Genomic DNA, 12,782 nt, shown 5'->3' with positions numbered 1-12,782 from the left:
CTACAGTATCCTGTGCAATTTGCAGAACCGTAGGGGGGGGGAGTGTAAGACGTGGCTTTTTGGCTGGCGCAGGTCACAAATGATTTTATTGAGCTGCTATCCAGTTTGTTTGGCAGCAGAACTCTATAAACATGCACAAGTTCAGTTTTATATTGCTGGATTTGAAAAGCCACCCTTGTGGGCATCCGGTGAAGCTGATGGGTAGTCGGTTCAGGACAGACAGAAGGGAATATTACTTTACACAGAGAGTGATTAAAATGTGAAATTCGCTCCCAGAGGAGGGTGTAGTGATGGTCACCGGGGGAAAACAGCTTTAAAAGGGGATTAGATAGATTCATGGAGGATAAGTCTATCAATGGCTACTCGCCATGGTGACTGAGGGGAACCTCCATGTTCAGAGGCACTAATCCTCTGAATCCCAGAGCCAAGAGGCAACCTCAGGGGAAGGCCCCGGCCTCTGTGCCCTGTTGTTGGCCCTAAGGAAGTCCAGGATTGCTACGTATAGGCAGGCAATGGCAAACCACCTCTGAATGTCTCTTGCCTTCAAAGTCAACTGTGACTTTAATCTGGAAGAAGGAAAAAATCAGTGCTATTCTTACAGATCCACCACCTCGCAGGGCTGATGTTACGGATCCGTGACTTGTCACAGATCAGCCTCACCCTGCACAATCCAGACCACACAAACTGAGCACACAAACCAAGCGAGTAGACGGGGCAAGTTCCCCGTGTGAATGCTGCTTGTGCCAGGATTGGTTTTAGGCGGCCCCTACACAAGTCTGGCTGCAACCTAATGGTCATCCTGCCCTACCTTACAAAGCCGTGTGTAAGAATTCCAAGGATATGGTGGGTGTGAAGTGCTTTGAAGGTTTCAAAGGTTGATGGGGATGCTCAGTGGCGGTGTTATTTTGAACAGCCTCCCAAGGAGACATGGGTCAGGGAGTTTGTTATGCTAAGAAGCATGAGTAACCCACTGGAGCATCCCCCGTGTCAGCTTCCTGGCCCGTGACAGGCGGGGGGCGTGCAAATGCAAGAAGGCAGAAAGGGACCGCGTGACTTGGAAGGAGCTCTGTAAACGAGGGGCATGAAATCATTCTCCTCCTTCCAAGGGAGGAAGAGTCATTTTAGTGACACATCTCGAACCGCACTCAGGACCTTAAGAGTCAGCTGCTTTCTGTTTAGTTAAGTGGGTGGCGCCGGCTTCCCTGTGGTGCCGGGGAAGGGCTGGGTCAGCTTGGCTTTCTCCAGCGAGGAAGACCTCCGCGCCAGAAGTGGAGGAATCGTGGAATTGGTACAAATCAAAGGTGTTCGTTTCTTAAAGCTGGGTTCCAAACCAGTGATTCTTTAAGTGGAACATATTTCCCCCACACACACCCTGTGATCTCCAAATTATGCATTCCAGCTCAGTGATTCTTTAAGGGGAGCCTATTTCCCCTCACCCTGTGGCACAGATGGGGGAGGGAGCACTGAGTAACTCCCCCCCAGACTGGCAAGTTTCTGGCTGCAAGCAGAGAGTTGTTTTATTCGGCTCACCCTTCCCTGAGGCTAAATCCCCAGCCCTAAGATTTCCTCCCCTCCAGGGCTTCAAATAAGCGGCACCCGGCAAGTATCCTTCACTTCAACATTAAAGGCTTGGCTGATGGCCGCCAGACAGAAGGGTTCTAGTGAATCTGTGCCTGAGATCTGGCTACAGGGCTATTTTTGTATCCAGCTTTTTAAACTTGCGGCTTAGGGAGAGCCATTCCACGGGAACAGATTCTGGTGGACAAGCTGTGTGTGTCTGAACCAGCAGAACCAAGCTTGAGTCCAGTGGCACCTTTAAGACCAACAGAGTTTCATTCTGGGCATAAGCTTTTGTGTGCGTGCAGTCCAGTGTTCCCTCTAAGCTGAGTTACTGTGAGCTACCTCAAAGTTTTTTAGCCTCCGCCTCCTGCACGCACACTCCGGCTCTTAGCTCAGAAAGGATGGCTCCAGAGCAAATTAATGTATGCAGTAGCCAATCGCTCGCTCACAGCTTTAATGCCAGGAGCTCACAAAGTAGAATTTTTGCTCACAAGACTCCACAGCTTAGAGGGAGCATTGGCGTGCACACATCTTCAGATACAATCAGGCACGTAGCCGTGTTGGTCTGAAGCAACAGAACAAAGCTGGGAGTCCAGTGGCACCTTTAAGACCAACAGAGCTTTAACCAAGGTATAAGATTTCGTGTGCATGCGCACTCCTTCAGATCCAGTGTGCCGTGTGTGCACAGCCTTGGCCATAACAGGACTGGGCAGGAGATGGGTTCTTCCCTGTTACAAGCAAGAGTGCATGGAAGGAGAGGGGTTAGAAAACTGCCTTCGCCCTTCTGAGCTAGCTTTCTAACTGCAGGGCAGCGGTTGACAGGGGAGAAGTCTTGAATCAGGTTCCGTCCCAAGATGGTACGCTTGTGGGCAGTGTTCCCTCTAAGCTGAGTTAGAGTGAGCTAGCTCACAGTTTTTTAGCCCTCAGCATACACATTTTTATCTTAGATCAGGAAAGGATGGCTCCAGAGCAAACTAATTTATGCAGCAGCCAAATCGCTCGCTCACAGCTTTAATGCCGATAGCTCACAAAGTAGAATTTTTGCTCACAAGACTCCACAGCGTAGAGGGAGCATTGCTTGTGGGAGGACTGTACCACATATCTGCTCTGAATCTCTGAGGGTTCTGTAGGGTTTCTTGGAAGGAAACATGGGCCTGTGCTTCTGTGGCAGTGCAGGGTGGGCATTAGATAGGTAGGCAGTAGCTTCCGTTGGGAAAACTAAGCCTCTGTTCCGACCAAGAGCCCAACCATCCCATTGGATTTTCATCTTAATGTTTGCGTATAAATCGCCTTACATGGGGGTGCATGAGCTGTGCTCTCATGGGTGTGGCTGGATATGCTAATGCGTTTCTAGTGTTGGGTGTGGCCTATTATGCTAATGAGTTCCTGCTGGGCTTTTTCTACAAAAAGAGCCCTGCACATATCTGCTCTGAATCTCTGAGGAGTCTGTAGGGTTTCTTGGCAGAGGAAGGAAGGAAACATGGGCATGTGCTTCTGTGGCAGAGCAGGGTGGGCATTAGATAGGTAGGCAGTAGCTTCCGTTGGGAAAACTAAGCCTCTGTTCTGACCAAGAGCCCAACCATCCCATTGGATTTTCATCTTCATTTTTGCATATAAATCGCCTTTTAGGGCCCCAAAACATCTATTGCGTCACCATGGCGAGTGGGCTGGGCTTCTGTGGCCCACACGCCAGCTACGAACACTACGAGGACCCAAAAGAAAGGTCTCCTTTTGGCTCCTCTGTGCGTCAAGTGGCGTTTATTTAGCATTCTTCCCCCACGCCTGGCTTTGAGGAGCCCGGCCAAAGTCTGTGTTCAAAGAGGCCTTTGTCCAGTGGAGTTTGCTTCAGTTAGGAGACCCGGCAGTGCTGCTGCATTGTGGGAAAGGAAGCGAGAGACTCACAGGAATGAGATAGATTCGTGGAGGAGAAGTCTGTCAATGGCTACCAGCCGTGGTGATTGAGGGGAACCGCCACGTTCAGAAGCACTAAGCTGCTGAATCCCAGAGACAGGAGGCAGCATGAGGGGAAGGCCTTTGGCTCTGTGTCCTGCTGTTGGCCTCCAGAGGAACTGGTTGGCCCCTCTGTGAGACAGGAGGCTGGACTGGATGGACCACTGGTCTGATCCAGCAGGGCTCTCCTTGTGTTCTTCTGAAGGCCTTGGCCTCTATGTCCTGTTGCTGGCTGTCCAGAGGAACTGGCTGACCACTGTGTGAGACAGGATGCTGGAGTAGATGGACCACTGGTCTGGTCCAGCAGGGCTCTTCTTACGTTCTTAGCAGCAGCAGCAGGATGTGGACCTTTTTCATGCGGGGCTGCTGCCAGGTGGTCTGTCTGACTGGCAGCCCTGGGTGCGAGACCTTTCTTTGGAGGCTAGGGGTGTCTAACAGACCTGTGCCTTGGTGTTGCAGGTGTTCAAGGTGGATGTCTTCTGCAACGGGCGGAAGCACACCCTGGAGAAGCGCTACAGTGAATTCCACGCCCTTCATAAGCGGGTGAGAATCTGTGATTGCAGTTCCGGCCTGGGCCCACATCCTCTAGAAGAGAAGGCCTGGCCCTTGAGTACCATTCCCCTCACACACACCCTCATGCACCCCACCACAGCCCGCATGGAACAGCTTAGGAAACCCCTTTCTATGTCCGCCAGAGGTTGGTGGAGTTAGTGGCAGTGACACATCTTGACTCTGCCCCGGGGATGGCAGAAAGGCCGAGGGGAGCGTCCGGGTCTCAGACTTGTGTTGACCACCATTTAAGAAAGCACCACACCCGGTGGGATGGGGGCAATGCTCCCTCTAAGCTGTGCAGTCTTGTGAGCAAAAATACTACTTTGTGAGCTACTGGCATTAAAGTTGTGAAGTTGTGGCCACTGCATAAATTAGTTTGCTCTGGAGCCATCCTTCCTGAGCGGAGACAAAAATGTGTGAGCCGGAGGCTAAAAAACTGTGAGCTAGCTCACACTCACTCAGCTTAGAGGGAACAACGGCTTCGTTTTTTCCTCCAGTTTTTGTCTCTGTGTGCTAGAAGACGATGCCTGTTTTACAGATATGACCACTGAGTGTGATCTACAGTCAGCGGAAGAAGGGTCCCCAAAGAGGAAGAGCCGGTCCCAGGCCCGGCCCCCGTGGCTCTTTCTGCCGGAGCCGTTGTCCTCTTTTGAGAGGGTTCTCCTGTGCTCCCCCCCCCCAGATCAAGAAGCGATGCAAAGTCCCCGACTTCCCTCCCAAGCGCTTGCCCAACTGGATGGCGAAGGTGATGGAGCAGCGGCGCCAGGGCCTGGAGGCCTACCTGCAGGTGAGCGGCAAGGCCGACGTCCTCTAGGAGCCTTGCAAGCGGGAAAAAAAACCCCCCCCCCCACTTACCGGGCCTGGCTCCTCTTTCCGTTGCAGGGGATCGTGTTGTCACACAGAGAGCTGCCCAGAGAGCTGCTGGACTTCCTGAAACTCTGGCACTTCCAACAGGACTCCGAGGCCGGGTGAGCGCTCTTCAGAGAGGGCATTTCCCCGGGAATGGAACAGGGGACGGGGAGGCTTCCCTCTGGAGAGACTTTGCAGCCCCCGGTCAGTCTCCTGGAGGTTCTCTCTGACTGCCTAAGCCCCACCCGCTTCTGACAGCCAGAGTGGGGGGAGGGGAGGGGAGGTCTTCCTGCTTACTTTCTAAGGGTTGCCCCGTAGTCCCCATAAGTGCATCTTCAAAGTCTCTGGTGCTGCTTTTTTTGGTGTAGTGGTTAAGAGCGAGGACTCTGATCTGGGAGAACCAGGTTTGATTCCCCAGTCCCCCACATGCAGCTGCTGGGTGACCTTGGGTCAGTCACAAGTTCTCTCGGAGCTGTTCTCTCACGGGCAGTCCTCGAAAGAGCTCCTTTAGCCCCACCTACCGCACAGGGTGTCTGTTGTGGAGAGGGGAAGAGAAAGGAGTTTGTAAGCCGCTCTGAGACTCCGAGTGAAGGGTGGGGTATAAATCCAAACTCCTTTTCTCGTCCTTCTTCTTTTTTCTTTTTTATATATAGTTTTGCGTGTTTTGTGTGCTTGCCTAGAAGTCAACCATGACTCCTAGTGGGGCTCAGACGTTTCAGAGAGGTGGCTTGCTCTTGCCTGCCTCTGCGTCCCGGCACTGGTCTTCCTTGGAGGTCTCCCTTCCAAGTGCCTGCCAGGGTCGGCCCTGCTTAGCTTCCGAGATCTGGCTTGCCTGGACTCTACAGGTCAGGGCTGTAGCTGCTTCTTTCCAAGGGCCCCGGGGCTGGTTTGGGGCACCGAGCGGTCTCTTGTTTCTGAACCCTCTGCCAAAGCATTCACATCTCACTCTGGGGTTTTTTTTTTTGTTCTTCCTTTGCAGCTCCCTGGGAGACTTGGCCATGCAAGATCTCAGGCAAGTCTCTGTCTGTCCCTGTGCTTCTTTTAGGGGGGTGGGGGTGGGCCAGTGAGCAAGAGCAAGGTCCAGGCGGTGGCCTGTCTGGTCATTCAGCAGCAGAAGCCGGCATCTGTGCTCCGACTCCGGGGAGCTCCCTGCCAGAAATGGGGACGTGAGAAGGGGTCGCTCTGTGGCTTGAGCTGCCCAGGCCTTTCCCAGAGAGAGCGTGGATCTTCGTGGCCCAGAAATGTCCTGCCTTCTTCAGGAAGGCGTGTGCTCTCTGCAGCTGGAAGAAACCCCCCCCCCGAAAGTGGTCTCATAAAGAATGTGCAGAGTTGTGTCAGTCCTTTGGGGAAAATCCCCCCTTCCAATTCTGCACTCATTGCAGAATTCTGCATGTTAAACAAAGGAGCACCATTGGTCTTGTTCTGCATTATTGCTTGGCACGGGCTTGTGGTGCGAATGTGGCAGGGTGTGGTATAGCCTGATCTCGTCAGAGCTCAGAAGCTAAGCAGGGTCAGTGTTTGGATGGGGGACCACCAAGGAAGGCTCTGCAGAGGAAGGCAATGGCCAAGCACCTCTGCTTCTCACTTGCCTTGAAGGCCCCTTCGTGGGAGATGCTAAGCAGGGTTAGTACTTGGATGGGGGACCACCAAGGAAGGCTCTGCAGAGGAAGGCCATGGCCAACCACCTCTGCTTCTCACTTGTCTTGGAAGCTCCTCGCTGGGGTCCCATAAGTCAGCTGTGACTTGATAGCACTTGTGTATGTACACATGGGCGTGTAGGTGATGGTGGACAGTACTACCAAAGCCATAGCTGACTTATGCCGACCCCTAGTGGGGTTTTCAAGGCAAGCGACATTCAGAGCTGGTTGGCCGTTTGCTGCCTCTGTGTCATAACCCTGGGCTTCCTTGGTGGCCCCCCATCCAAATGGCCTCCGAGATCTGTTGCGATTGGTCTGGCCTGGGCATCCAGGTCAGGACAGGGGTGTCGGCAGATGAGTACATTTGGCCCTGGGCTAGGAAGTTTTTAAGGAATGTCAGCCTGGCAAACTGTGCATCAGATACCCCAATTCAGCACTTCAATAGATGGCACAGAATGTTTCTATCCCTGTATTAAACTCTGTGGGTGGTGGGCCCCACCGTATTCTGCAAGCGGGGTGGGGCGGCCGTCCTCCTCGAGTAGAGGACAGCCATCCCTGGAGGAAGCAAGGGTGTCCCTTTGCCACGCCTGCTTGTTCAGACACAAAACCTACGGTGTCTCCTTGCAGCCCTCGTTTCCTGCTCTCCCATCGGCCAGTCCTCAGCTACCGCAGGGATCCCTACATTTTCCCCTCTTCCAAAGGTAAGGCCACGGGGGAAACGTATTTACTCGATCAAGAGGCTGGGAGGTGATTGGGGGGGGGATGTAGAGCGGGGATCCCCAATGTTTTTGAGCCCGCAAGCACGCTTGGAATTCTCACACAGCCTGGTGGGCATAACCACAGATTGGCCACCACAGAGTAGCTGCCACGGAAGGCAGAGCCAGCCACAAAACGGCTACCACAGCTTGCTTTTGTTCACATAGAGAAGAACCCTGTGCCGTGGTGGCCGCTGCTAGTAAAGCAACTTAAAAAAAAACACATCTGCGTAGCCAGGGTTCTTTTTGTAGAAAAAGCCCAGCACGAACTCATTAGTATAATAGGCCACACCCAACAGCAGGAACTCATTAGCATATTGGGCCACACCCCTGACAGCACAGCTCATTAGCGCATTAGGCCGCACCCACGTTACCAGAAGTGTGGTTATCCAGCCACACCCACCTTTTGCTTCTTATTCTGTTTACCTTGTTTGTTGTCAAAACCCAGGGTCTTTTTTTGTAGCAGGAACTCCTTTGCATGTTAGGCCACACACCCCTAATGTAGCCAATCCTGATGAGTTCCTGCTGTTGGGTGTGGCCTGTTATGCTAATGAGTTCCTGCTGGGCGTGGCCAACTCGGGAGCCAGCCAGGACTCCGTTCCTGTGCGTTCCTGCCCAAAAATAGCCCTGTGCGTAGCCAATCGGAAGCCTTGCTGGGCGAAAGGCCCACCTGGCCCCACCCACTGTCTAAAAAGACTTGGTGGGTGCCCATGGGCACCATGTTGGGGACCCCTGATGTAGAGTGCCGGAGGGTCCATTTCCGGGCTGCCAATTTGAGGGTGGGAGGAGAGAGGGAACAGTGGCTGCAGATTCTGTTGCGCCTTCAGGGAGCTGGAGAGGAGTCAAAGTGCTGCTTTACACTTCCATGATGTAGAACTCATGGTTTCTAATGGCTTTTGCTGTGGTGGAGAATGAGCCCATGGGGTGTGTAGGAAACAGATCGAAGGGGCTTGGGAGAGGGCGCTTCAGTTCCCTTCCGATTGTGGAATGACAGGCTGCTGAGCAGCAGGGCAGGATGCAGGCCGGCTGGTGTGGTTGTGCGATTCCTCTCTCTTCCCCCGGCCCCATCTGTTTGTGACCAGAATACCACTGCAGAGGCTATGATTTTTTTTTTTTTAAATTAAAGTATGTATTTCCTGCCTTTCTGAATGGATGTAGCCCCAAAGTGGATGCTATTTAACTCCCCCCCCCCTTTTGGAGAGTTTACTTCCCTGGCCTCGTCAGATCTCAAAAACTAAGCGGGGTCAGCCTTGGCTCGTATTTGGAAGGGCAACCTCCAAGGAATACCAGGGGTGTGATGTAGAGGCAGGCAAGAGCAAAACTACCTCTGAAACGTCTCTTGCCTTTAAAAAAACACAAGTCTAGCTTGCCACCTAGTGGTGCATGATGCGAACAGAGCTAGCTTGTGCCTGCCAGACAATCTTAGGATCTCCTGGCTATACTACACACACACTGCTATACGATCGTCATCATCATCACTGTTGAAAACTGATCCTTGCCCCAAGCTGCTTTCATCCTCAGTGGGGAAAACTTTCTTGTATGTTCTTCCCCACTGGTGGTGAGGAGCTTAGAGGCCAACAAGAGTTTCAGGGTATGAGCTTTGGAGAGTCAAAGCTCCCTCTGTCAGCCATGAATGGCATAGGAATTGAGATCTCCAACTCCTTTTATCCTTGTTAGAAGGCAGGAGGACTTTTGTAAAGGATGCTTTTGCAAAGGATGCAAAGGGACACTGTATATTGTCATCTGCTTGGTTGGAGCCAAGGGGAAATGCGTGGGGGCAGAAAGGGATGCTTGTGGGAGACTTTCAGCAGGGGAAGAAAGACCAGTCGCCTCTCTCCCACCCCACTCCGGAACTGGCTTCCCATTTAACCAGTTGTTGAAATTACAGTTCCTGCAAGCTGCAAATGGAGTAAACCTTCAGCTGCACGCATCCGGTCGTTTCACCCCTGGCGCAAGACTATTGCTACTGCTGCTAATTTTATATTGGCCAGGTTACGTTTTTTTAAATACCGAGCAGCAGTGTTCCCTCTAAGCTGAGTTAGTGTGAGCTAGCTCACAGTTGTTTAGCCTCCAGATCACAGATTTTTGTCTTGGCTCAGGAAGAGTGGCTCCAGAGCAAACTAATATATGCAGCAGCCAAGTGGCTCACTCATAAGTGTAATGCCGGTAGCCCACAAAGTAGAGTTTTTGCTCACAAGACTCCACAGCTTAGAGGGAGCATTGCTGAGCAGCTTCAAGAGCAGGGGGGGGTACAGATAATCTTTAAAAAGCGATTATTACATCAGCCCTACAAGGCAGATCAGTTATCCCTCCCCAAGCTGCAGATGAGAAGGCAGGCTTGCGTGCCATCATTAACCGCTTCTTGACCAGGGAAGAGGCCGTGGCTCAGTGGCAGAGCATCAGCTTGGCACACAGAAGGTCCCAGGTTCAATCCCCGGCATCTCCAGTTAAAAAAAACGATCTGGCAGTGGGTGATGGGAAAGACGTCCGCCTGAGACCTTGGAGAGCGGCTGCGGGTCTGAGTGGACAATACTGTCTTAAGACGGACAAAGGGGCTGATTCAGTATAAGGCAGCTTCACGAGTTCACGTGTTCCTCTCCTTTCCCCAGATGTGCTTCCCGACGTGATTCTGAGCGGAGTGCTGCAGGGCCTCTATGCCCCCGAGACGGGCTTCAGCCTGGATGCCAGGTTCACGGCAAGACCCAGCCTGGAGCTGCCAAGGGCCCTGCCGTCCCCTTGATGTCCCTTCCGCTCCTTTGGGACCGTTCTAGGAAAGAGATGAACCGAACCTGGGCACCTGCACCCTCGGCTTTACAGGAGAAAGGTGTGCGCATGCGACTCTTGCGCTATATACAGGCTGCTTCGTGTGTAGTGCAGAGGCAAAGACGGAAAATGGACCTTGTGGTTTTCAGAGGGAAGAGGGCACAGCACCACTTGGAAACACTGTGGGGGGGTCTGCTCCTTCAGCTTCAGCTACAGGTCACCCTGGGTTCCAGAGCCGGCAGATTTTGACTAAAGCCTGGCCCACTGTGTTGCACAGGAAAGGGGCTAAAGGTAAGCTGGGTGGGCCTGCAGTGACCCCTGGCTGACCGAGACACACTACTTGCCAAAAGTGCAGTTCTGCCAGTCCTTATGTGCATCACGTTGTCTACGTGCTGCACCCCCGTGCTGCCTGCTCAGCCTGCAGTGACCCCTGGCTGACCGAGACACGCTACTTGCCAAAAGTGCAGTTCTGTCAGTCCTTATGTGCATCACGGTTTCTACCTGCTGCACCCCCGTGCCGCCTGCTCAAAGCCATAACATCAGGTTAAGAGTGGTGCAGCGCATTGCTTAGAACCTTTTAACTGTACCATGGGGAGTCCGCCTGCCAGAAAGGTGCAGGCTTTTCTAGGGGAAGGCGCATGGGTAAGCATCTTTTCCAGACGAGCACCTTTAAGGCGCTTGGTCATGTGAATCGCTGTAGCCAGCAGCGTTTCTGCTTCCTACAGTAGTGGAGAAGATGGTGTCTTCAATCAGAAGGGCTATGCAATAAAAGTACTTGAACTGGAAAGACTGTGGTTAGTGGAAGTGATTCAAGTTTCCCCCCCCCCCAAGTCTGTTGCCAGTATGAGCTTCTGCTATTAAGCGGGGCTTCCAGTTCGCTGCCAGAGGATGTAGAGATGGCCACAGGCGTAGACAGCTTTAAAAGGATATCAGACAGATTAATGGAGGTCTATCGGTGGCTACTAGCAATAGTGACTAAAGGGAACTTCCATGTTCAGAGGCGGTCAACCTCTGAATATCAAGTGTCAGGAGGCAACATCAGGGGAAGGCCTGGGCCTCTATGCCCTGTTGCTGGACCTCCAGAGGAACTGGTTGGCCACTGTGTGTGTGAGAGACAGGATACTGGACTAGATGGACCCTCACTGGTCTGATCCAGCTCTTATGTTCTTAATATTCTTCCCCTTTTCTCAAGGGCTGCATGGAAAAGAAATTCCAGAGAGGGGTTGACCATTGCCTGTCTGCTGCAGCCAAAGCTAAATGTTCCCGTGTTATCATAGTCTAAATTAATTCACTTGGGGCATAAGCTTTTGTCAACCAGAGGCCACCATCTAGCAGGAACATTAGGAAACACCCCCCAGTACAAACCCTGTCAGCACCCTGTGTGGTCCTGCCCACTTAAGGATCATTCTTAGGACCCAACAACACTGGTTAAACTAGCCAAGAACTATCTGCCAGTTTGGTGTAGTGGTTAAGTGTGTGGATTCTAATCTAGGAGAACTGGGTTTGATTCCCCACTCCTCCACTTGCAGCTGCTGGATGACCTTGGGCAAGCCATAGTTCTGTCAAAGCTGTTCTTGAAAGAGCAATTCTTAAAAGAGCTCTCTCAGCCCCACTCTACCTCACAGGGTGTCTGTTGTGGGGAGGGGGAAAGGAATTTGTAAGGCGCTCTGAGACTCTGAGTGAAGGTTGGGGTATAAATCCAATCTCTTCTTCTACTCTACAGAAGAGAATTAGTACTATCTTCAGAACAAAGTTTGAGTCCATTTGCAGCTACAAGACCAACAAAGTATAATTCTGGCTATAAGCTTTCGTGTGCACGCAAGCCAAAAATCTTCTGAATAAGTGTGCATGCACGCAGAAGCTTATACCTTGACTAAAACTTTGTTGGTCCTGAAGTTGCAAATGGACTCAAAACTTTGTTCTGCTGCTTCAGACCAACACGACTGCCCCCCGGAATTTATCTTCATGGGTAGTACTATCTTCAGTTACGGCTCACCTTTCTCACTGAGACTTAGAAGAGAATAATACAAACAAATTCAAAGAGATGCCAAAAGACCGCTGTTGAGAATGTGGGGCAAACCGGCAAGATATACTGTGACTGTTATGGAGACAGAATGGTGGACTGGCGTCCTGGTGATGGATGCACTGCTCCAGATGGAGAGTCCTTTGCAGCTGAAAGGGAAAACTTCCTAGCTCTCGGGATGCGTTAACACCTCTTCATTAGAGGGTCTGTGTTCAGGTGGGCATGAGTCCCACAACCTGGCACCCAAATTGGCATGTGGGGATGGGTCCAAAAAGGGGATGTGTTCCTTTGTTTGGGGTGTCCTGCATCACAGTCTTTGGGCTGCGTTTTGGCAACACACTTGTTTGTGCGTTTGCAATGAGGGATGGCGGAGGGGAATGACGCTAGGAGGTACTCACAGGTGCTCCTTGGAGGTGGGGGGGGTACCATGCAACTGACATAAGACAGATGTGCCATGGATTGTAGGTACTTAATAATTTGTCTTGGGTTACTCTGAGCTGTGCTGTGCAGAAATAAAGTTGTTTATCAAGGACTCTGCACCTTTTTTTCCTGCCTTTCTCACAATACAAGAACTCGTGAGCAGTCAATGAAATTAATGAGCAGTAGGCTTAGAACAGATAAAAGGAAGTCCTTCTTCGCCCAAAGAGTAATGAACACGTTGAATTCACTGCTGCAAGAAGTGGTGGAGGCTAG

The 12,782-nt window shown here is 51.9% G+C and overlaps 1 protein-coding gene across 1 annotated transcript in view; it reads left to right on the top strand.

Annotated features, from left to right (window-relative positions):
• SNX22 (sorting nexin 22) overlaps window positions 1–10,043 on the top strand; it is an 11,863-nt gene extending 1,820 nt beyond the window's left edge. Inside the window, exons 2-7 of the mRNA XM_015418717.1 lie at window positions 3,970–4,053; window positions 4,745–4,849; window positions 4,945–5,030; window positions 5,891–5,923; window positions 7,176–7,249; window positions 9,913–10,043. Coding sequence (XP_015274203.1) covers window positions 3,970–4,053; window positions 4,745–4,849; window positions 4,945–5,030; window positions 5,891–5,923; window positions 7,176–7,249; window positions 9,913–10,043 — 513 coding nt within the window. The remainder of the gene's footprint in view (window positions 1–3,969; window positions 4,054–4,744; window positions 4,850–4,944; window positions 5,031–5,890; window positions 5,924–7,175; window positions 7,250–9,912) is intronic.
• Window positions 10,044–12,782: the final 2,739 nt, after the last annotated feature.

The sequence above is a fragment of the Gekko japonicus genome, unplaced genomic scaffold, assembly GCF_001447785.1.
Source record: "Gekko japonicus isolate JY-2015 unplaced genomic scaffold, Gekko_japonicus_V1.1 scaffold150, whole genome shotgun sequence".
Taxonomy (NCBI): domain Eukaryota; kingdom Metazoa; phylum Chordata; class Lepidosauria; order Squamata; family Gekkonidae; genus Gekko; species Gekko japonicus.
Note: the sequence above shows the minus strand (reverse complement) of the source record. Positions and strands in the feature narration are given on the sequence as shown.